Source organism: Entelurus aequoreus, linkage group LG09, assembly GCF_033978785.1.
Source record: "Entelurus aequoreus isolate RoL-2023_Sb linkage group LG09, RoL_Eaeq_v1.1, whole genome shotgun sequence".
NCBI lineage: Eukaryota > Metazoa > Chordata > Actinopteri > Syngnathiformes > Syngnathidae > Entelurus > Entelurus aequoreus.
In genome coordinates this window covers 32624982-32647228 of record NC_084739.1, presented here as the reverse complement: position 1 = coordinate 32647228, position 22247 = coordinate 32624982, and the positions used below count along the sequence as shown (strand labels likewise).

The window sequence follows — 22247 nt, the reverse complement described above, 5'->3', positions numbered from 1 at the left end:
GGCTTTCAGGTGCGCGCAACAGCCAATTAGAGATCAGCATACACTCACTGAAATATGAATGACTTGAACTAAATAAAAACATTTTGGCTGTAGTCATTTCACTAAATGACTGAACCAACTATTTAAGTCCAAGTCATCAAATACTGTGTGATCAGACGTTTTATTTTAGTAAGGAATAAAATGTACAATAAACATGCAATCAAATTACAACAATAGATTCCTAAAATCATGTAACCAAGGACTTGGGATGGAAACTGGCTGTTTAGTTCTAATCTGGTGCAGAACATACAGTATCTGTCTTCGAGCGTCATGTGTCTGTGTATTGTCCCTTCCAATAAAGACTACACTAAAACTATCATTAAAGAACCATGCAAGTATGAAAGTTTCCCAATGAGTAGAAAATTGATGTTAAATGCTTGGCTGTAAATTTAGTAAATGTTTGCCTTTTCCCCCAATATCTATAGGACTCTTGTAGGAGTGCAAACATGTATTCAAAATGTATGCACAGCATAGAAAAGGTTGTTTGATGCACTATTATTATTATTTGTATTATTATTGTTAGGTATTATCTGTATTATTATACAATACTAGTGCTATTACTATTATCATTACTATATTATAATTATTAATATTATTATTACTAGGAGCAGCACTATAATTTTTTGTATTATCATATTAATATTATTGTTATTATCACTTTTTTTTTCAAGATGGCGCCACTGTAGCGGCTGCTGGTTGCAGGAGCTTCTTTACTCGTGTGTTTCCTTCTTGTTTTCGTGTGTTTTTCACCTTTTGGTCCGGGCCCCTTCGAGACTGGGCAACAAGGGGTGGCACTTAAGTGACTTCTGTGGTGCTTTTTGGTGCTTTTTTTCCAGAAAAATCTTTTGGATCTGCCTCAGGGGAGCACTAAAGAAAAGCTGCTAGCTCTCTGCCACACCGGAGTTCGCGAGGAGAGACCGGAGGAGGTGCGGAAGAAGCATTGAGCGTCGAGATCAACTCGCTTCACGGAGGCCTGGCTTGATGAGTACATATCGGACACTTCAGTCTCCCTGGAAGGATTGTCGCTCATCCGCGCGGACCGCTGACTGGCTGCAAGCTAGTGGGCAGCCTAGGACAGAGTCGGTTGCTCCAGGGCTGCCAAGTTTCAGAAAATGACAAGAATGAGACTTAACGGGAAAAAAAATGTTTTAACCTACACTTAGGACTGATGTCCTCACCTCCAGCAGCTCTCGCTGAACTGTGGCCTTCTAATGCTCGTCTTAATTAACTAGAAATTAGAAATAAATAATTTCCACGGTTCTGTCTCTTCCTCTGCATCTGTGTTTTTAGTTTGTATCTCTTCTACACTGTCCTCAATCTCTTCTGATCTCTCTTCATCTTCCAGGGACTCCCTGACAAGGTCTGTAACTTTGACAGGGTACAAATGGAACCAAATGGACCAGAATTTGTTTAAGAATAAGAACTTGAAATGTAAAATTTGAAGGAACACTGCTTTGGTGGGTCTAAGCTGTCTTCTAGCAGGCAGGAGAACGTTGAGTGGGTTTTAAAGTGGGCGTTGAGGCAGTGTTGCCAACTCCACAGTAAGGAAAGTCGCTTTTGACTGTCATAAAAGTTGCTAGAAGCTGATAGATTACATCATTGTCTCATTTGCATATTTGAAGACAATGGACGCTGCAGGACAGGAATAACGTAGTGGGAGACATAAAAATTTAGGTAAAAAATGAAATTGATGATTACAATTGAAAATGAATTTTCTTCTGTTGATTCTTAGTTTAGTTGTACTGTATTTTTCGGACTATAAGTCGCAGTTTTTTTCATAGTTTGGCCGGGGGTGCGATTTATACTCAGGAGCGATTTGTGTGTAAAATTATTAACACATTACCGTAAAATATCAAATAATATTATTTACCTCATTCACGTAAGAGACTAGACGTATTAGATTTCATGGGATTTAGCGATTAGGAGTGACAGATTGTTTGGTAAACGTATAGCATGTTCTATATGTTATACTTATTTGAATGACTCTTACCATAATATGTTACGTTAACATACCAGGCACGTTCTCAGTTGGTTATTTATGCCTCATATAACGTACACTTATTCAGCCTGTTGTTCACTATTCTTTATTTATTTTAAATTGCTTTTCAAATGTCTATTTTTGGTGTTGGGTTTTATCAAATACATTTCCCAAAAAAATGCGACTAATACTCCAGTGCGACTTATATATGTTTTTTTCCTCCTTTATTATGCATTTTCGGCCGGTGCGACTTATACTCCGGAGCGACTTATAGTCCAAAAAATACGGTATTTTACTTGATTCTACATTGTTAAATGTTAGATCATCAAATTTGATCAAAAGACTGGAGGGTTGTGATACACACGAACGAACCGAACCTATTGACTGTGTCATTAACATGAACGATGGGTTTGTCGTTATTTGAATCGTGACAGTGATGAAATATTTGCATCTCACACTGTAAACCAAGGCAGAAGCAGCAGCAGCCGCTTTACACAGAGTGGGTGTGCGTCTCCTCTCTGCTCTGACTGCAGTGCAATGCAACTTTATTGTCGTTGCATTTGAAAGCACAACAAAATGTGTTTTCAGTACAAGCTGTCCAAGAGCAGACAATCAGTAGACAGCCTGTGAGGAAACACCCACGACAGCACCGCTTGTACGTCGAGGACATTAGACATTGGACATTGGACACCCTTTCATGTCTCCAAAACATTCCAAAAAAAAGTCACTAGATTTGTCGCTAGTAGCTTTTGAGAAAGAAAGTCACGAGGAGGAGTTGGAGATACTAGATTTAGTGAGAATGTCACCTAGTTGGCAACACTGTGCTGAGTTGTGTGTGAAAGATACGTTGCTTCTAATTGGTTTATATTGCGTGATGCCTTCTGTGGTTGGTTAGATTTAGGCACCAAGGACTGATGGATTGGTTATCTCGGTCAGTCAATCAGAGTTAATCAAACTACAGCAAGCTGTGAGGACCACTTTTAGAGGAGTGAATGGGGGAATATAAGCGTGAGAAATGTCAAGTGTGGCGTGTGGCGTGAGAATGAGTTAAACTGCGTGACTGTCACGCTCTAAGTGTGAGGCTTGGCAGCTCTGTTGGGTCTGTTCCAGTCTCTGGCCCTGTACCCCTTACCGACAATGGCAAGGAGCACCGCAGAGGCCACCGTGGTGCATGTGGGTGTTGAAATAGTATTATTATTATGTAACTATCATTATTATTACTGTATTATTATCATTATGGTAAATGGGTTATACTTGTATAGCGCTTTTCTACCTTCAAGGTACTCAAAGCACTTTGAGACTATTTCCACATTCACCCATTCACACACACATTCACACACTGATGGCGGGAGCTGCCATGCAAGGCGCTAACCAGGACCCATCAGGAGCAAGGGTGAAGTGTCTTGCTCCAGGACACAACGGACGTGACTCGGCTGGTAGAAGCTGGGGATCGAACCAGGAACCCTCAGGTTGCTAGCACGGCCGCTCTCCCAACCGCGCCACGCCATCCCCCATTATCGTATTATTAGGGTCCGCACAGGACCTTTTCAAAAGGAATCCCAAAGGGAGTCCTTTTGCAATGGGACGAAAGGACCCTATTGAAATTGTAATGTTTTATTCTTCTTCTTCTTCTTCTTTGTTTCTTCTTCCGCAGCTTTGCGCACTACTTCGCCCCCCTTAACATGCTTCAAAACTCACCAAATTTTTTACACACATCCAAAAAGTGTGCCAGCAGACTTTAGTCAAAAAACCAAACCCAAAAAAATACACTTGCTCTCTAGCGCCCCCTAGGTAGAAAACTGCCTATAACTCCCACTAGGAAGGTCGTAGAGACATGAAACCAAAACCTGTATGTAGGTCTCAGTTAGACCTACAATTCATAATTTCACTTCTTCGGGCGAAAACCAACAGGAAGTTGGCAATTTCCCCTTCAAGACAAAAAATGACTAAAAACACTCATTTTTGATTTTTGACCTCTAATTTGACCCCCTTAAAATACTTCAAAACTCACCAAACTTCTCACACACATTGGGACTGGTGGAAACTGTGATCTAAAAAAAAAACCGAATCCCAAAACTCAAAATTGTGCTCTACATAATTTTTGAAAAAAAAAGAGAAAAAACTGCTCCTCAGAGGAAAACTCTGACAAAACTGCTTGTAACTTCCGGTAGGAACGTCGTAGAGACATGAAACAAATACCTCTATGTAGGTCTTGTCTAGACCTACATTTCATAGATTGACATCCTTCAGCGAAAATCAACAGGAAGTTTGTAATCTCCATTTCAAAACAACATTTTTGTACCAAACGGTCACCAAACATCAAACATTATCTCCTCTGAGCGCGTTTGTCGTTTCGGCTTCAAACTGCTACAGGAGAGAGATTGAACCCTTCTGATTAAAAGTTGACGACGGCGTTTTAATAAGTGCTACCGTTTTGAATTTACGAGCCTTCAAAGACCCGCAGCACTAAAGTTGCTACGGTGCCAAAAATGACAACGAAACTGCGATTAGACCTTCTTTGTCCTCAATACACACAATACCCTATAATGACAATGTGAACTCAGACACAACTTCCTCTAACTCCCAGTACCAATATCGTAGAGACAAGAAACAAAAACCTCTATGTAGGTCTCACTCAGGACTACCACTGGACTAAAGTATTGGACACCTAGGACTAGCACCTGCCAGAAGGCGGACCCGACCAATGCTGCTTGCAGCTTTAATTATTATTACTTTTGTACTGTTATTACTGTATTATTATTGTCATTATCATTAATGTTATTATTATTGTTATTATTATTACTGTATTATCATTATTATGGTATTATTTTTACTACTGCAATATACTATTAGAGTTTTATTGTTACTACTGTATCACATTATTGCATCATTATTATCACGAGTAATAGATTATTGCTATTTTATCATCACTATTATTGTTATAATATTATCATTACTGTATTATTATTACTACTGCATTATTGTATTACTGTATTATTATTATGACTACATTGCTATTATTAGTGGTGTCATTATGTTGATGGTAAGGGAGCAAAACAGGTGAAAGTGCCATGCATGCAGTGCTACAGGTGTGTGTTTAGTTGAGTTCAGGTGTGTTTTGCCGCTGGTCCATAATCACACAAAGCGACCACAGCTGACACGCTCAGTGCTCAATTAGCAATGACAAGATGGCCGACATGCTGGTTGCAGAGGAAATGAGAGTTTCACTTGTAAAATGCAGATCTTGCCGTACTGGGTGAAGCTGCACCGCTGAAACGGGGATCTGCACGGTGCCTGGAGGCGCCGTGAGGAACACCTGCGGGACGGCGCCTGTGAGGAAGGAGCGAGACGTCTTCAGGTGTCATCAAGCACAAGTGAAACACAGCCAGTGACGGACACGATGCGTGCTACCTGCGTCCTGAGCTTGTGCGTGAGACACCTGCATGGCCGACGTGCCCTGGGAGAAGGCGTTGAGCACGGCGAGCCCCCCGTCGGCCAGCCCGGGCGTGGAGGCGTACATGAGCGTGTGGGGACTGGGGTACATCATGTGACCCGCCACTGATGTGGGCACTGTTGAGGTGACGATGGTTGCTGGGAGACTGACTGTTGCTGCAGGGGGACGGAGACAGAGACAGTCATAAAGACACGACCAGTGTGCATAGGCTCACCAGCAGATGGCGATCATCAACTTTAAAATGATCATATTTTATAAAACATCTACTTCAGTTTGTGACAACAAAACTTAATTTGACAAAATATTTTTTATTCATCCCATCCATCCATTTTTTACTGCTTGTCCCTTTCGGGGTCGCGGGCAGTGCTGGAGCCTATCTCAGCTGCATTCATGTTATCACATTGCTTGTCAAACTGCAGATTTTAACTTCTGTGTCATGGTTTTAATAAATTAATACAATACTTTGAGAATTCATTACATATTGTTTAAATAAAAAATGTCATCAACATAACATTACTACACTATTTGCAGATCTACTGTTTTGTTGTTATTGATACATTATAAAATATACAGTACAGGCCAAAAGTTTGGACACACCTTCCCATTCAATGCGTTTTCTTTATTTTCATGACTATTTACATTGTAGATTGTCACTGAAGGCATCAAAACTATGAATGAACACATGTGGAGTTATGTACTTAACAAAAAAAGGTGAAATAACTGAAAACATTATTATATATACATATCTATACACGTAAGCATATATACATACATACATATACACACTCATACATACATACAGTACATACACAATTACATACATACAGTATATATTCATACATACATACTGTACCTGTATATATGTAGAAGTGGGAATCTTTGGGCACCTCACGGTTTAATTACAATTATGATTCAGAAGCTACGATTCGATTAAAAATTGATTATTAAAAAAAACCCAACTGTATTCTCTTTGCTGATGATACAAGTCTGTACTGTTCTGGGCAAGACCTTGGCCAACTCTTAGAGACTGCAGAGAGTGAACTCCACATACTAAAGCAATGGTTTGATGCCAAAAAACTATCAATCAACCTAAATAAAACAAAATATATAATTTTTGGAAATAGGAAAAATAACATACAGTATCATATAAGAATTGATGATATGGAGATAGAAAGGGTGTATTCAACAACATTTTTGGGAATCTATATAGATGATAAATTAAATTGGAAACTGTACATAAATATACTTAAGACAAAGATGATTGCTATGGTACATACAATCAAAGACTCTGTAAATCAAAAGGCTCTTAACATGTAATATAATTATTTCGTACTCCCATATCTTAATTATTGTGTTGAAATCTGGGGTAATAATTACAAATCAAACATCGACTCTATGTTCTTACTTCAAAAGAAAGCGATTAGAATTGTAAATTATGCGGATTATCATGACCATACCAATGCTCTGTTTATTAAATTAAAAACATTAAAACTGCACGATCTTGTTGACCTCAACACTGCTATTGTGACGTACAAAGCTCATAACCACATGCTGCCTCGGTGTCTACAGGAGAGGTTCAAACCCAGAGAGAATCTCTATGACCTCAGAGGTTCAGCTGTCTTTCAGAAAGCAAACATAAGAACGAGCTTAAAAAGTAGATGTGTTTCTGTCAGGGGGGTTCAACTGTGGAACAGCTTGGATGATTCCTTAAAATGTTCCAGTTCCATTCACACATTTAAAAAACACTTTAAGACCAATGTCTTGAAAAAATATACCACTTTTGAATCAACACTGTAGTTAATACTATGATCAATGTTAATTAAAAACTAAATGTGAGATATAAATAATAATGGAAGTATAATTGTTTGTATATAGTATAAAATTGGTGCAAAGGTTTAACACGTGTACAAGGATATTTCACATGCCTTTACTGTGTATATAATATAACTGTGTTTATGTTGTGTATAATATGTATTTATAATATGTTGTACAAAGGACATTTCATAATTTTTGGAAGTTCATCTTGTATTTGACAATGTTTACAGGGTTAGGCGCAATAAGTGTTCAACTTCAGCCTAAACCCTTTCGGTCTGCAACATTTTCTTTTTCAATCTATGAATGTACAACTGTTTGTTTATTTTGTTGACCATTGACCGAAGAATAATAATGAACTAAAAAAACTAATTATTGACGCATCTTTAATTTATGTATAATGATGCAGTTCTACGTTTCATTTCACTAAAAAAGCGTTTATCATTTGCAACTTTCAAAAACAGTGCATTTGTAATAAGAAAGCCCCGTCACATTTATTAAATTCATGGAAATGTGTGCAAAACTGGCCCACTGCAGTCATCCAAATTTTAGAACTGTCTGCATCACTATCAGTTACCGTATCAGTCTTGAGAAACAGGAAGTTATTGATATTGGCTTGAAAACTAATTATTGTGTATTCCTAATATATACTCTCCACCTCTCCATCATGAAAACAAACAGTAGATGCAGACAGAATCGGATGTTTCTTCTTAGGTTGTGATTACATATATACAAACCCCGTTTCCACATGATTTGGGAAATTGTGTTAGACGTAAATATAAACGGAATACAATGATTTGCAAATCCTTTTCAACCCATATTCAATTGAATGCACTACAAAGACAACATATTTGATGTTCAAACTCATAAACCTTAATTTTTTTTTTGCAAATAATAATTAACTTAGAATTTCATGGCTGCAACACGTGCCAAAGTAGTTGGGAAAGGGCATGGCCACCACTGTGTTACATGGCCTTTCCTTTTAACAACACTCAGTAAACGTTTGGGAACTGAGGAGACACATTTTTTAAGCTTTTCAGGTGGAATTATTTCCCATTCTTGCTTGATGTACAGCTTAAGTTGTTCAACAGTCCGGGGGTCTCCGTTGTGGTATTTTAGGCTTCATAATGCGCCACACATTTTCAATGGGAGACAGGTCTGTACTACAGGCAGGCCAGTCTAGTACCCGCACTCTTTTACTATGAAGCCACGTTGATGTAACACGTGGCTTGGCATTGTCTTGCTGAAATAAGCAGGGGCGTCCATGGTAACGTTGCTTGGATGGCAACATATGTTGCTCCAAAACCTGTATGTACCTTTCAGCATTAATGGCGCCTTCACAGATGTGTAAGTTACCCATGTCTTGGGCACTAATACACCCCCATACCATCACAGATGCTGGCTTTTCAATTTTGCGCCTATAACAATCCGGATGGTTCTTTTCCTCTTTGGTCCGGAGGACACAACGTCCACAGTTTCCAAAAACAAATTGAAATGTGGACTCGTCAGACCACAGAACACTTTTCCACTTTGTATCAGTCCATCTTAGATGAGCTCAGGCCCAGCGAAGCCGACGGCGTTTCTGGGTGTTGTTGATAAACGGTTTTCGCCTTGCATAGGAGAGTTTTAACTTGCACTTACAGATGTAGCGACCAAGTGTAGTTACTGACAGTGGGTTTCTGAAGTGTTCCTAAACCCATGTGGTGATATCCTTTACACACTGATGTCGCTTGTTGATGCAGTACAGCCTGAGGGATCGAAGGTCACGAGCTTAGCTGCTTACGTGCAGTGATTTCTCCAGATTCTCTGAACACTTTGACGATATTACGGACCGTAGATGGTGAAATCCATAAATTCCTTGCAATACCTGGTTGAGAAAGGTTTTTCTTAAACTGTTCAACAATTTGCTCACGCATTTGTTGACAAAGTGGTGACCCTCGCCCCATCCTTGTTTGTGAATGACTGAGCATTTCATGGAATCTACTTTTATACCCAATCATGGCACCCACCTGTTCCCAATTTGCCTGTTCACCTGTTTGGATGTTCCAAATAAGTGTTTGATGAGCATTCCTCAACTTTATCAGTATTTATTGCCAACTTTCCCAACTTCTTTGTCACGTGTTGCTGGCATCAAATTGTAAAGTTAATGATTATTTGCAAAAAATCAGTTTGAACATCAAATATGTTGTCTTTGTAGCATATTCAACTGAATATGGGTTGAAAATGATTTGCAAATCATTGTATTCCGTTTATATTTACATCTGACACAATTTCCCAACTCATACGGAAACGGGGTTTGTAGTATTTACATGTGATTTCTGAGTTTTTTCATTTTGATTACTTTTGCAAAAATTTAAAAAATTATCATGGTGTCATAAAAGGTTGTTGAGTGTAGAATTCTGAGTATAAAATTAATGCAATCCATTTTGGAATAAGGCAGGAACACAAAAAAATGTTTAAAAAAGTGAAGTGCTGTATTTTAGTATTTAATTTAGGCCTGGGCGATATATAGATTTTATCGATATAGTCAAGTTTTTGTTGCAGACGATTTAAAAAATATATATATATTTTTTCTTTCTCCTCTTGCTCGAGCATACTTTTTGCCCATAAGGAGCTTCCGTAGCTTGCGTTGTCCCCTTACTTCCTTAGCAAATATGGCTAATGCTGTAACTAGCGAGAGCGAGACGTTTGTTCCAAAGAAAAGTGATGTTGGTACTTTTGTTTTGCAGCAACAGGCATGGAACAAGTGACACAAATTAGACTTTTGCTACAAGTGACACAAATTAGACTTTTGCTAAAAGTAAGATGCAGTTCATGCAGTGTCATTTCAAACTACTAGTTTTTGATTAAATAAAAGGAAAAACTGGTTTTGAATTATCTCTGTCATTTGTATTCAACCGGTTCTTTAAAAAGTAGGGATATGAATCGGAAAATTCATAAATCAATTTTCTGTGAAAAAAATCTGGGATTTTATTTTGAAATCAACATTCGATTGCTTGATAGCGAAGGATCTGTTTCTTTAACCCACACTTAAAGATCACTTCCACTTGATAAAAAGGCCTTGATGCCCACCTGTGTGTGACCAGTCGACATACCTGTGGAGTTTGTGGCGCTGTGGGACATCTCGGGACTAGCCTCACTGTTGGGTGTGAGCTGGGTGTTGGGGTGAACCTGAATGGCCTGTAGCTGCTGAGGTACACCCGCCCCTAAAGACATACACAAACACACGCACACACCCACAAACACGCACACACACACGCACACACACACAGAGGACATCATCCAACTGTGCATAAAGAGGCCAGCAGTAGATGTGTGTAAGGAAGTCATGTGCAGTTACGTCAACAATTGGGAGCCATGCAATGAGTCACAATAACAATAGCAGTAGCAGTAGTAGTTGTAGTACTATCAGTAGTAGCCGTAATAGTAGCAGCAGCAGCAGTAGTGGCAGCAGTAGTTATAGCAGCAGCAGTAGTAGTAGTAGTAGCAGCAGTAATAGCATTAGTAGTAACAGCAGCAGTAGTAGTAGTAGTAGCAGCAGTAATAGCATTAGTACGGTAGTAACAGCAGCAGTAGTAGTAGTAGTAGCAGCAGTAATAGCATTAGTAGTAACAGCAGCAGTAGTAGTAGTAGCAGTAATAGCATTAGTACGATAGTAACAGCAGTAACAGCAGCAGTAGTAGTAGTAGCAGCAGCAGTAATAGTAGTAGCAGTAATAGCATTAGTACGATAGTAACAGCAGTAACAACAGCAGTAGTAGTAGTAGCAGCAGTAATAGTAGTAGCAGTAATAGCATTAGTACGGTAGTAACAGCAGTAACAGCAGTAGTGTAACAGTAGTAGCAGTAGTAATATTAGTTATAGCAGTAATAGTAGTAGTAGTAGCAGCAGCAGTAGTGCAACAGTAGTAGTAGTAGTAGTAGCAGCAGCAGTAATAGTAGTAGCAGTAATAGCATTAGTACGATAGTAACAGCAGTAACAACAGCAGTAGTAGTAGTAGCAGCAGTAATAGTAGTAGCAGTAATAGCATTAGTACGGTAGTAACAGCAGTAACAGCAGTAGTGTAACAGTAGTAGCAGTAGTAATATTAGTTATAGCAGTAATAGTAGTAGTAGTAGCAGCAGCAGTAGTGCAACAGTAGTAGTAGTAGTAGTAGCAGCAGCAGCAGTAGCAGCAACAGTAGTAGCAACAGTAGTAGTACTAGTAGTAGTAGCAGCAGTAACAGTAGTAGTATTAGCAGGCATTGGTGAGGTAGGTCACCTGTGAGGGAGACAGCAGCAGGGAAGCGGAAGACAGCCTGCTGGCCCTGCTGAGAATGAGGGGCGGCGGTCAGAGTCTGACCATGCTGCCCCTGCAGGGTCAGGGAGTGTTGCTGCAGCTGGCTAAGAGGAATGGTGGGAGTGCCGGGGGGGAGAGGTGTGCCTGCTGAAAAAGGGGGCACAGACACGTGCACACACACACACACACACACACACACACACACACACACACACACACACACACACACACACACACACACACACACGTGCACGCACACAGAGTGAAAAGCTGCTGCAGGGTGAAGAAAGTCCAATTTAAAGAGCCAGAGATAGAAGCAGCATAGATAAGTTGACAGAGTGACATTACCCAATCACTGGACTGCATAGGAAAAAAAAAAAATGTTCAAACATATATTTTATGCTTATCTGCACGTGTGTTCTTGAGTATCTCTTTGATAGATGATGAGTTTAAGTAAAAACACATTAATGAAATTATTTTTAATCTTTATAAATGATAAAAAAAACTCTCTGTGATTAAATGTGTATTGTTCTTAGCCAGGCTCTGTGCTTCATGTCTGAGTAGGAACAGTGGAACATGGATTTATGAACACCTCATTGTACTAACTATTACATTTACGAACCACAGACCAAATAGCAATAGATAAGCAATGTGTGGTTTGAAACATTCAGGAAGTATCCACATCCCTTCTGCTGCACACCAAGAAGGTTACGAACAAGGTAAAGTGTTTTTCATTGATTCCCAATCATTGTAGTGACCTGGCTGTTAAAGTTAAGACTTTTTGTGATTTCAAACTGAGTGCGCCACAGGGCTAGTGACTGTATGTGTGTGTGGGTGTGTGTGTGTGTGTGTGTGTGTGTGTGTGTGTGTGTGTGTGTGTGTGTGTGTGTGTGTGTGTGTGTGTGTGTGTGTGTGTGTGTGTGTGTGTGTGTGTGTGTGTGTGTGTGTGTGTGTGTGTGTGTGTGTGTGTGTGTTGTGTTGTTGTTCTGACTTTGTTATTAAACAGAAAGTTTATCCATCACCCCTTTGTTATGTTTGCTTGATATATAGTACTGTACAGGGCTTTATCTGTGTTCAAAGTGTACAAACCTTTACTAAAATATGGACTTTTGATGAGGCTGGAACTCGTTATTCATATTTACACTGTTTCTTATGGAAAAAAATTAGCTTCAATATACAAATACATATAAACCTGCTCAGTGGCCTTGTGTGTCCGCCCTGAGATCGGTAGGTCGTGAGTTCAAACCCCGGCCGAGTCATACCAAAGACTATAAAAATGGGAACCATTACCTCCCTGCTTGGCACTCAGCATAAAGGGTTGGAATTGGGGGTTTAATCACCAAAAATTATTCCCGGGTGCAGCCTCCGCTGCTGCTCACTGCTCCCCTCACCTCCCAGGGGGTGGAACAAGGGGGTGGGTCAAACGCAGAGGGTAATTTCACCACACCTAGTGTGTGTGTGTGACTATCAGTGGTACTTTAACTTTAAACTTTTCTATTTACGAACCCTGTTCAAGAACCAATTAGGTTCGTCAATCGAGGTTCCAGTGTACATGGTCATGAAACACAAACATTAAGTAGGCACTGCTTACTTCTTCAGCTGAGACTAGAGGTTTGTGTAGTGGTATGTAAAAGTTAATACAAACAATAACAGCATTTTAGCTTATGGGTCTCACTATGGACTACAAACCCGTACCAGTGCAAGCTTTAGCCATGTGTGGAGATATCCAAGTTAGCAAACGTCACAAATTTCAAACAACTTGTTTGGAACCAGACAAAATTGGAGGATTACTATATTTACATTTTTCAGTTAGTGGGTTAAAATACAGATTAACAAACCACCCTCTGACTAAATTGTGGTTAAATGAATACCTCTGACACTTGTTTATTTGTACACCAATATTATGACTTGACATTGTTTATGACAATCAACATGTTTGTTTCAGCAAATGGATGTGTGACACCCTTGCATTTAATCACATGCGCCTCAGACAGGTGCTGAGGTCGGGTATGTTGTTCCAAATGGTGCTGCCAGACTGGTGGCACACAGTGCCACACACAACAGGAGGGGGAAGGTGGGGAATGTGAGGGAAGGTTGCAAGAACAGAAGGAACTAGAAAGACTGAAGATGAAAGGAGCGCTGCATGGATATAATGGTCCTGTAAAGTCAAAGTGATAAAGTAGGCGTCATGTCACTGTTCAACTGTGGCAGAGGACCAAAAACAGTGACATGGGGGGTAGCTTTAACTACACACTGGAAGGTAAAAAGCATCCAAGCATGAATCTACTCCTGTATTGACCATGTCATTGTGACCAGATTCTTGGCATATAACAAAACAAAACCGTGGTTTTATATTATGTCAATATTTTAGAAATGAATCATGACTTATCTAAGTAACACTTCTTTTTCCAAGTGTTTTTTAATATACTTAGCCTAGTACCATGTATAAACACACTGTACTTTGTTGTGTGTTTTTAACATATTAAAATAATGCACAGGTTAATATAGTTATGATTGTGTTTTATTTGAAACATACAGTGAGTAGGTTAGCCGCAACATGTTGCTAAGTGTGTGCATTTCTGACTGAGAGATATTGTAAGGCACATTTGTGTTAATTTGTACTTCAACTCACAATATCTTAATTCGAACCCATTTAGTAAATACATTGTTTCTTGAAATAAAGGATTTAAAATACAATTATATCTTAAAAGTTATAATGACTTTGCTACAACAATATGTAGCCTTTTTTTAGTAAAATTCATTAAGAAAAGTCCAACTGGGAAAGATGAATTGTTTGTGTTCCTGTGTGCATTTCTTCATAAATTGCAGGTGCAGTGAAATAATTCCAATAAACATAAGCATGCCTTTATAAGGGCATAACACTGTGTTGTGTGCATTTTTCGATTAAATTGATTACCGTGATTTCCGGACGATAATACGGGTTTACGAGCTTTACATGCCAACAATAAATTTAAACTCAACACATCAGACCAATGAAATTGTTCACATTAAATCAAACACACTCACACAATCATTCAGTGTGCCATTTAGCGTGTTATGGACTCACCCTCATCATGGAGAAGAAACAACCCATTGCGTATTATACTCAATGGTTAACTGGACATCTTTATGTGCTCGACGCCTCAATCATTGGTATATTTTTATCTACAAAACCATTCTGGGTATCACTCCATCTTATCTGTCTTGTCTTTTAACAAAGAAACAAGGAAGTCACAATCTTCGTTCAATGAATGTTCTGCAATTTTTCGTCCCCAAAGTAAGAACTGAACTGGGCAAGAAAGCATTTAGGTTTTCAGCACCGAAGGCTTGGAATAACCTACAATCGAATATTAAACTTCAAACCCTTGTTACATTGAATGAGTTTAAAGCTTCTGTGAAAGGATTGCAGTCTACCTTGTCTGTATGCACATGTGTTATGTGAGCAAGTTTTAATGTTGTAAATGTGATGTTTTATGTGTTGTTTATTGTTTTTTAATGTAACCTTGCTGCTGCCCTCTTGGCCAGGTCTCCCTTGAAAAAGAGATCTTTGATCTCAATGGGATATTACATGGTAAAATAAAGGCTAAATAAAAAAATACATAAAAACAACAAAATGCACACAACACAGCCCCAAAGCCAAAGATGATCAACCTAACTATCAAAACAGGAAACAGTCGGCCGCCAGAACGTAAATCCACCACTATTGACGAGCCTCAAAAGGCCAGACCGTCGTGCGCTGAAGAAGACCCTACGAGCCCAGAGGTGACCCGTCTCGAGAAGAAAGTGAAAGCAAAAATTAGGCAGGGAAAATGCCGGACGAAAACCACCCTAGGTGCCCTCAAGTTTGACACTAAAGAAGACAAACTCAGTGACCCCACCGTGCAGGAGGAAGAGAAGGACAAAGACCGCGCTCAATGATCTCTCCGGTAGGCTACACTATGCTTTGTTACAGCATCTGTTTTTTGTTCAATTTGTAAATGAACACAAGCACCTGTGTAACATTACATGTTTTAACGTGTACACTTGTGGCTTATGAACATGTGCGGCCAATATTATGTACAAGATAAAATTTGTCCAAAAATAAGGTGGCGTGGCTTATATTTAGGTGCGCTCTATAGCACAGAAATTACGATAGTTTGATTAGAAAAAAGCTTCAATTTGTTTTCTGTTGCTTTGATTAATCTTTCAACTTATAAAAATTGATAAAGTCCAGAATACATGAAGTGATTGGAACTTTATATATGTAGAAATAGTTTTGGCACAGCCACTGCAATAGAACATTATTATTATTATTATTATTGCACACATGTTAGTAGTGCAATTTAAATGTTGAGGATGTGCATATATTAGAAAAAAATAATAAAGGTTGTGGCAAACAGAAAAATTGTTATTTAAACTACAAACCCCGTTTCCATATGAGACTGGAAATTGTGTCAGATGTAAATATAAACGGAATACAATGATTTGCAAATCATTTTCAACCCATATTCAGTTGAATATGCTACAAAGACAACATATTTGATGTTCAAACTGATAAACATTTTTTTTTGTGCAAATAATCATTAACTTTAGAATTTGATGCCAGCAACACGTGACAAAGAAGTTGGGAAAGGTGGCAATAAATACTGATAAAGTTGAGGAATGCTCATCAAACACTTATTTGGAACATCCCACAGGTGAACAGGCAAATTGGGAACAGGTGGGTGCCATGATTGGGTATAAAAGTAGATTCCATGAAATGCTCAGTCATTCACAAACAAGGATGGGGCGAGGGTCACCACTTTGTCAACAAATGCGTGAGCAAATTGTTGAACAGTTTAAGAAAAACCTTTCTCAACCAGCTATTGCAAGGAATTTAGGGATTTCACCATCTACGGTCCGTAATATCATCAAAGGGTTCAGAGAATCTGTAGGAATCACTACACGTAAGCAGCTAAGCCCGTGACTTTCGATCCCTCAGGCTGTACTGCATCAACAAGCGACATGGTTGGGGGCGGGGGGCGTGGTTAAGAGGGGAGGAGTATATTTACAGCTAGAATTCACCAACTCGAGTATTTCATACATATATATATATATATATATATATATATATATATATATATATATATATATATATATATATATATATATATATATATATATATATATATATATATATATATATATATATATATATATATATGTATGAAATACTTGACTTTCAGTGAATTCTAGCTATATATATATATATATATATATATATATATATATATATATATATATATATATATATATATATATATATATATATTTTATTATACATATAAATAAAATAAATACTTGAATTTCAGTGTCCCGCAGGCTATCCAGTAGATGGCAGTATTGTCCTGTTTAAGAGTGTCACAACATTGCTGTTTACGGCAGACGAACTGCTTTACGGTAGCGAAAACGTGACTGCTGTTGTTGTGTGTTGTTACCGCGCTGGGAGGACGTTAATGAAACTGCCTAACAATAAACCCACATAAGAAACCAAGAACTCACCCTCGATCATTCTACAGTTATAACGTGATTGGGCAGGCACGCTGTTTATATTGTGGGAAAGCGGACGTGAAAACAGACTGTCGCCGCTGTCCCCACTCAGGTCCGCATGGAGCTGGAGGGGGCGTGGCCTCCAGCTCCGGCTGAATTCCGGGAGTTTATCGGGAGAAAATTTCTTCCGGGAGGTTATCGGGAGAGGCGCTGAATTCCGGGAGTCTCCCGGTAAAACCGATAGGGTTGGCAAGTATGATCAAATATGTTGTCTTTGTAGTGCATTCAACTGAATATGGGTTGAAAAGGATTTGCAAATCATTGTATTCCGTTTATATATGTATATATCTAACACAATTTCCCAACTCATATGGAAACGGGGTTTGTATTTTCCCTACTATACACATTGAGGCAACAAAGTATGCTTTTTCCGATTACTCGATTAATCAAACAAACTTATCGATAGAAAACTCAATTAGTAAAACAGTTGATAGTTGCAGCCCTAGTGTGCACACAACAATGCAATTGTATTTAATGCTAGCTAAATTATACTTCTCACCACCATTTTGAGCAACAGGGGGTGCTTATGCTAATTAGGAGTGCCCTTTAAAGCAGAGGTGTCAAATTATTTTTGGATTGCAGGCCACATCGCAGTTACGGCTGCCCTCAGAGGGCTGCTTGAAACAGTGAATCCTATTCTTTATGTTTAGGTATTTATGGTGATAACATTTAAAAAAAGTTTGAAATATCTTGTTTCATGATCAGAAAATAATTTAAATTTAGAAGATATGCAATGCATGCAGTACATTTTTCTCTGTCAAAACTGAAAGATTAAATACATTTATCTGCGTCACATTAACTTCAGGTTTTTGTAGGTCATATAAAATAATGTGGTGGGCCAGGGCACCAATGTGGATCAGTAAATCTCTTCTGGGTTTTACTGGGAAAGGTCGGATCTAGTTCATGAGCACAAAAGCTGCAGATTCACCAAGTATGCTTCATAGTGTCATTACAAGCCATAATCCATTATCGAATATTCATGACTCATTATGAATGGACCATGCTCTGCAGCCCGCGTTGCCAGGTCCATTGTGACACCCTTACATAATTATTTCTATCCGAGAGTGAAAATCAAAGGCGACCGTCTTTGAAAGACGTCATGTAAAAACAGCCTGGCGAGTGAAGCACGACTGTCTCTGTGATGACGTCTGAGATGTTGGCAAGGTGACATTTAGATTGTAATCAGCTAACAACAACTATTAAAAAACACCTGACCAAGCACGTCATCGCTGATGTTACTCAAGTGAAGTGAAGTGAATTATATTTTTATTGTGCTTTTTCTCTAGGGACTCAAAAAAGCGCCTTACATTGAGAACCCCATTATCTACATTGATGCAAAGAATTGACAACACAATCTTCCAAGTACCTGGCATGAACGTGAAGCCACTGGGCAACTGCATGACCCCCGTGGATGCACCGGTGGTCTTCAGGACAGTCCCATTGGCGCTGACGCTGGTGGAAACCGGCGCCAGGTAGTTGGTGATGGGAAAGTTGGGGCCACTGCTCACCTGCATGCTGGTGGAGGTGGTGGGAACTGTGGACTGGGCGTTGCTCGTACTGCCTGGTAGGTTGGCTACCGTAAACGTTGGTTTCAACGTGTCCTGATGGTGAAAGGACACAGGATTTAGAAAGGGGTGAAAAAACTACAAAACAGTCCATGCAACAAGTTACAATCAACTTATAACGTATATTATAGTACAGTATTAACTCATATATATACTGTGTATCCGGAAAGTATTCACAGCGCTCCACTTCTTCCACATTTTGTTATTCACCCATCAATTTTCTACTGCTTGTCCCTTTTGTGGTTGTGGTGGGGGGGCTGGAGTCTATCCCAGCTGCACTCGGGAGAAAGGCAGGGTACATCCTGAACAAGTCACCAACTCATCTATGTTACAGCATTAGTCTAAAATGGAATAAATAATTTTTTGTCCTCAAACTTCTACAGACAATACCCAGCAATGACAATGTGAAAAGTTTTTTGCTTTTTTAATTTTGCAAATTTGTTAAAAATAAAACAATGACATGTACATGGTAAGTATTTATAGTCTTTGCTCAATACTTTGTTGGTGCACCTTTGGCAGCAATTACAGCCGCAAGTATTTTTCTATGCCACAAGCTGAAAAACATCCCCACACCATGATGCTGCCACCCCCATGCTTCACTGTAAGGATGGTATTGGCCTGGTGATGAGCGCTGCCTGGTTTCCGTCAAACATGACGTCTGACATTCACACTAAAGAGTTCAATTGAGAATTTTGTTTATTATTGTCTGAGAGTCTTTCAGGTGCATTTTGGCAAACCTTTTAAGAAATGGCTTCTGTCTGGCCACTCTACTATACAGGCCTGATTGGTGGATTGCAGCTGAAACGGTTGTTCTTTTTGTTTTGTGTTTGTTTTTTTATTACCAGTAAATACATTTTCTTTTTTTCTTTTTTATTACTGCTAAATATAATTTAAAATATTAATATAAACTACCTTGAACATTGTTTTCTTTTTTATAAAATGTATGTTATCCTGATCTTAATTATACTTCAAGTAAATTTTCTTTAAAAAATAACGTTATCTACATTATTTTTTTCAGGTTATTTATTCCTAGAAGATGCATGCCCAATATAAAGGTGCATTTCTTCTATGCTTCTGCACACATTAATTCCTAAAAGCATTGATAGCACCAGACTTTCACTTGTGGAGACCCATAACGACACCATTAATGGGGCTTTTCCTCCCTAAAGCAGCTGTGTACATGTTTGGACTTTTAAAAGTAAGCGCCATGTTGTCAAGGATCAATGAACGGGCGACAGAAACCAGACGTGACATAAACAAGGTACAAAAAAGTAGGCTGAAAACCCTGTAATTGCATCCACATGTACAACTACTGTATAAAAAAATTCCAGCGATGTTGGCTGCTTTGGATAAAATGTAAGTTGACAACCTCCCTTGTAAACCCAAATGTTAAGATGCTCTGTGTACATTAGTGTAACTATACTGTACATTTGTAGTCCAACATAAGAACATTTAGGGGGCTCTGGATGAAATTAGGAGAATTATTGCTTATTGCTGCTCAAACTTTTGTAGTTATTCTCTGTGGACTTTCTTGGTGGATGCTGCAAGCACCATTAAAACAAAACGTTTGTAAATTGTGTGGAAATTACAGCATGAGGGCCATTCCACAGAATTAATATAATTTGCATTCTTGGGAAATTAAATGTAAGTGTTATTGTAGCAAACCCATATTCAAACACGCGTTACAATTTGTGTGTTTAATCAGATCCGTGTATCCGTGTAAATGCACAATGAAATTGCTTGGTAAAAAAAATATTTTACAGTTAATGTGTCCTGCATATTTATCTGAGTGCATGTTTATCAAATGCAGTTTAAAAGATCATTTCAATCTACTGTACCTTGATCACTAGAAAAATAGAATTTGTTCTCTATCTCTGCTTCTAAAGTACTTGAGTTTACGATTAAATATATTAATTTAAATGCTGGAAAAGAAATGTTGATTTTATTTTTTATATTTGTGCTAGTCCTTATCCTAACAATACTTTAAGTTTATTTTCTTAAAAAACACAACAAAAAACTATGGTGTTAAAATTCACTGGGATTTTACTAAGTCTTGTCACCCTAACAAATTACCCCCTCGGAAAAATTTGGAATATTGCACAAGTCAAATGGTGCCCAGAAAAGTGCATTATTCAGATCCTCTGCAAACTACGGAAAAGCCAACTGTACATTTGACTATATTTCAACAATGAGTAGGGGGAGGGTAAAATCTGAGTCCTGCTACATAGATTATTTTTTATGTTATTTGTGAAGTGAAGTGAAGTGAATCATATTTATATAGCGCTTTTCTCTAGTGACTCAAAGCACTTTACATAATGAAACCAATATCTAAGTTACATTTAAACCAGTGTGGGTGGCACTGGGAGCAGGTGGGTAAAGTGTCTTGCCCAAGGCCACAACGACAGTGACTAGGATGGCGGAAGCGGGAATCGAACCTGGAACCCTCAAGTTGCTGGTACGGCCACTCTACCAACCGAGCTATTTGTTACTTAAAAAAAAAAGAATAACTGTAATGTGCTTTGTTAAGTGTTAACATACATGTCATGTGACGATAGTTAATCTATTTGCCAATTCTATGCCAAGAACTCACTCCTGTTACTTTCAGTCTTGTTACTCAAAAGAGTCATCTTCGCCTAGGAATCTTGTACAAAAATGATATGGCCCAATACACATTTTTGGGTAGGTTTTGTGCATCATTTACAGTTAAAAGAAACTAATTGTTTATTTTGAGAGCTTTCACAAGCAAATGCCACATAAGTTATTTTGAACACATTGTGCATTATCCTTTCATGCTAAGCAAAATGAAAACAGTTTCAGCTCCATCAAAACATACTTTGAAAAAAGTGTTGCGTTACGATGACAACCCTGACCAATCTGCCATCTCTACAAAAGGCTTGCATGCACACAGAAAGGTATGATTGAATGACATGGGACCACAGAGTATGCTAATAAGAGCATCCATTGACGAGCAGAGCAGGATGTTCTGCCGAGTGGGTCGCACAAAATGAGGAACTGTAACAAATTAAGCTGCTTTTGCAAAAGCAGTATGTATGACATCATAGGTCACATGATACACTCTCAGTCTTAATAAGGTAGTAATACAGAGGATACTAGATAAATGTGTTCACCATCAGACCGGTGAGTAGTTCATTATATCTCTATAAACCAGGGGTGGGCAATTAATTTTTACCGGAGGCCGCATGAGCAACCTGAGCACTGCTGGTGGGCCACATCGACAATATTTCAATTAAATTTTGCTCAATATTATTTTTGATATGTACCGTAAGATAAATAATAATAATAATAATAATAATAATAATAATAATAATAATAATACTTAAATTTAACGTAACTTAACTTTATACCAAAAGCACTGCTTTGGAAATCATTTGTACCCCTTTCAGAGATCACATTTAGTTCCCCTTAAACATCCTCATGTTGCACAATGAAATATAATCATGTAACTTTATCTAGTAACAGCATTCCTTGATTAATATAAATAAATTAACATTAATAATAAATGACAGTAAAATAAGCACACGTATGACTGAGGA

The 22247-nt window shown here is 38.5% G+C and overlaps 1 protein-coding gene across 5 annotated transcripts in view; it reads right to left on the bottom strand.

The window, feature by feature from the left end:
- The window catches only part of LOC133657355 (serum response factor-like), a 75518-nt gene that overhangs the window by 435 nt on the left and 52836 nt on the right, over positions 1 to 22247 (bottom strand). For 2 of the 5 annotated variants that reach the window (XM_062058590.1, XM_062058587.1), the window contains exons 3-7: positions 18495 to 18729; positions 11543 to 11707; positions 10379 to 10489; positions 5429 to 5626; positions 5271 to 5347 (exon numbers count right to left, since the gene is read on the bottom strand). In XM_062058590.1, coding sequence (XP_061914574.1) covers positions 5271 to 5347; positions 5429 to 5626; positions 10379 to 10489; positions 11543 to 11707; positions 18495 to 18729 — 786 coding nt within the window. Of the gene's footprint in view, positions 1 to 5245; positions 5348 to 5428; positions 5627 to 10378; positions 10490 to 11542; positions 11708 to 18494; positions 18730 to 22247 lie in introns of all 5 variants that reach the window. The other 3 variants (XM_062058591.1, XM_062058589.1, XM_062058592.1) reach the window with 3 other exon arrangements.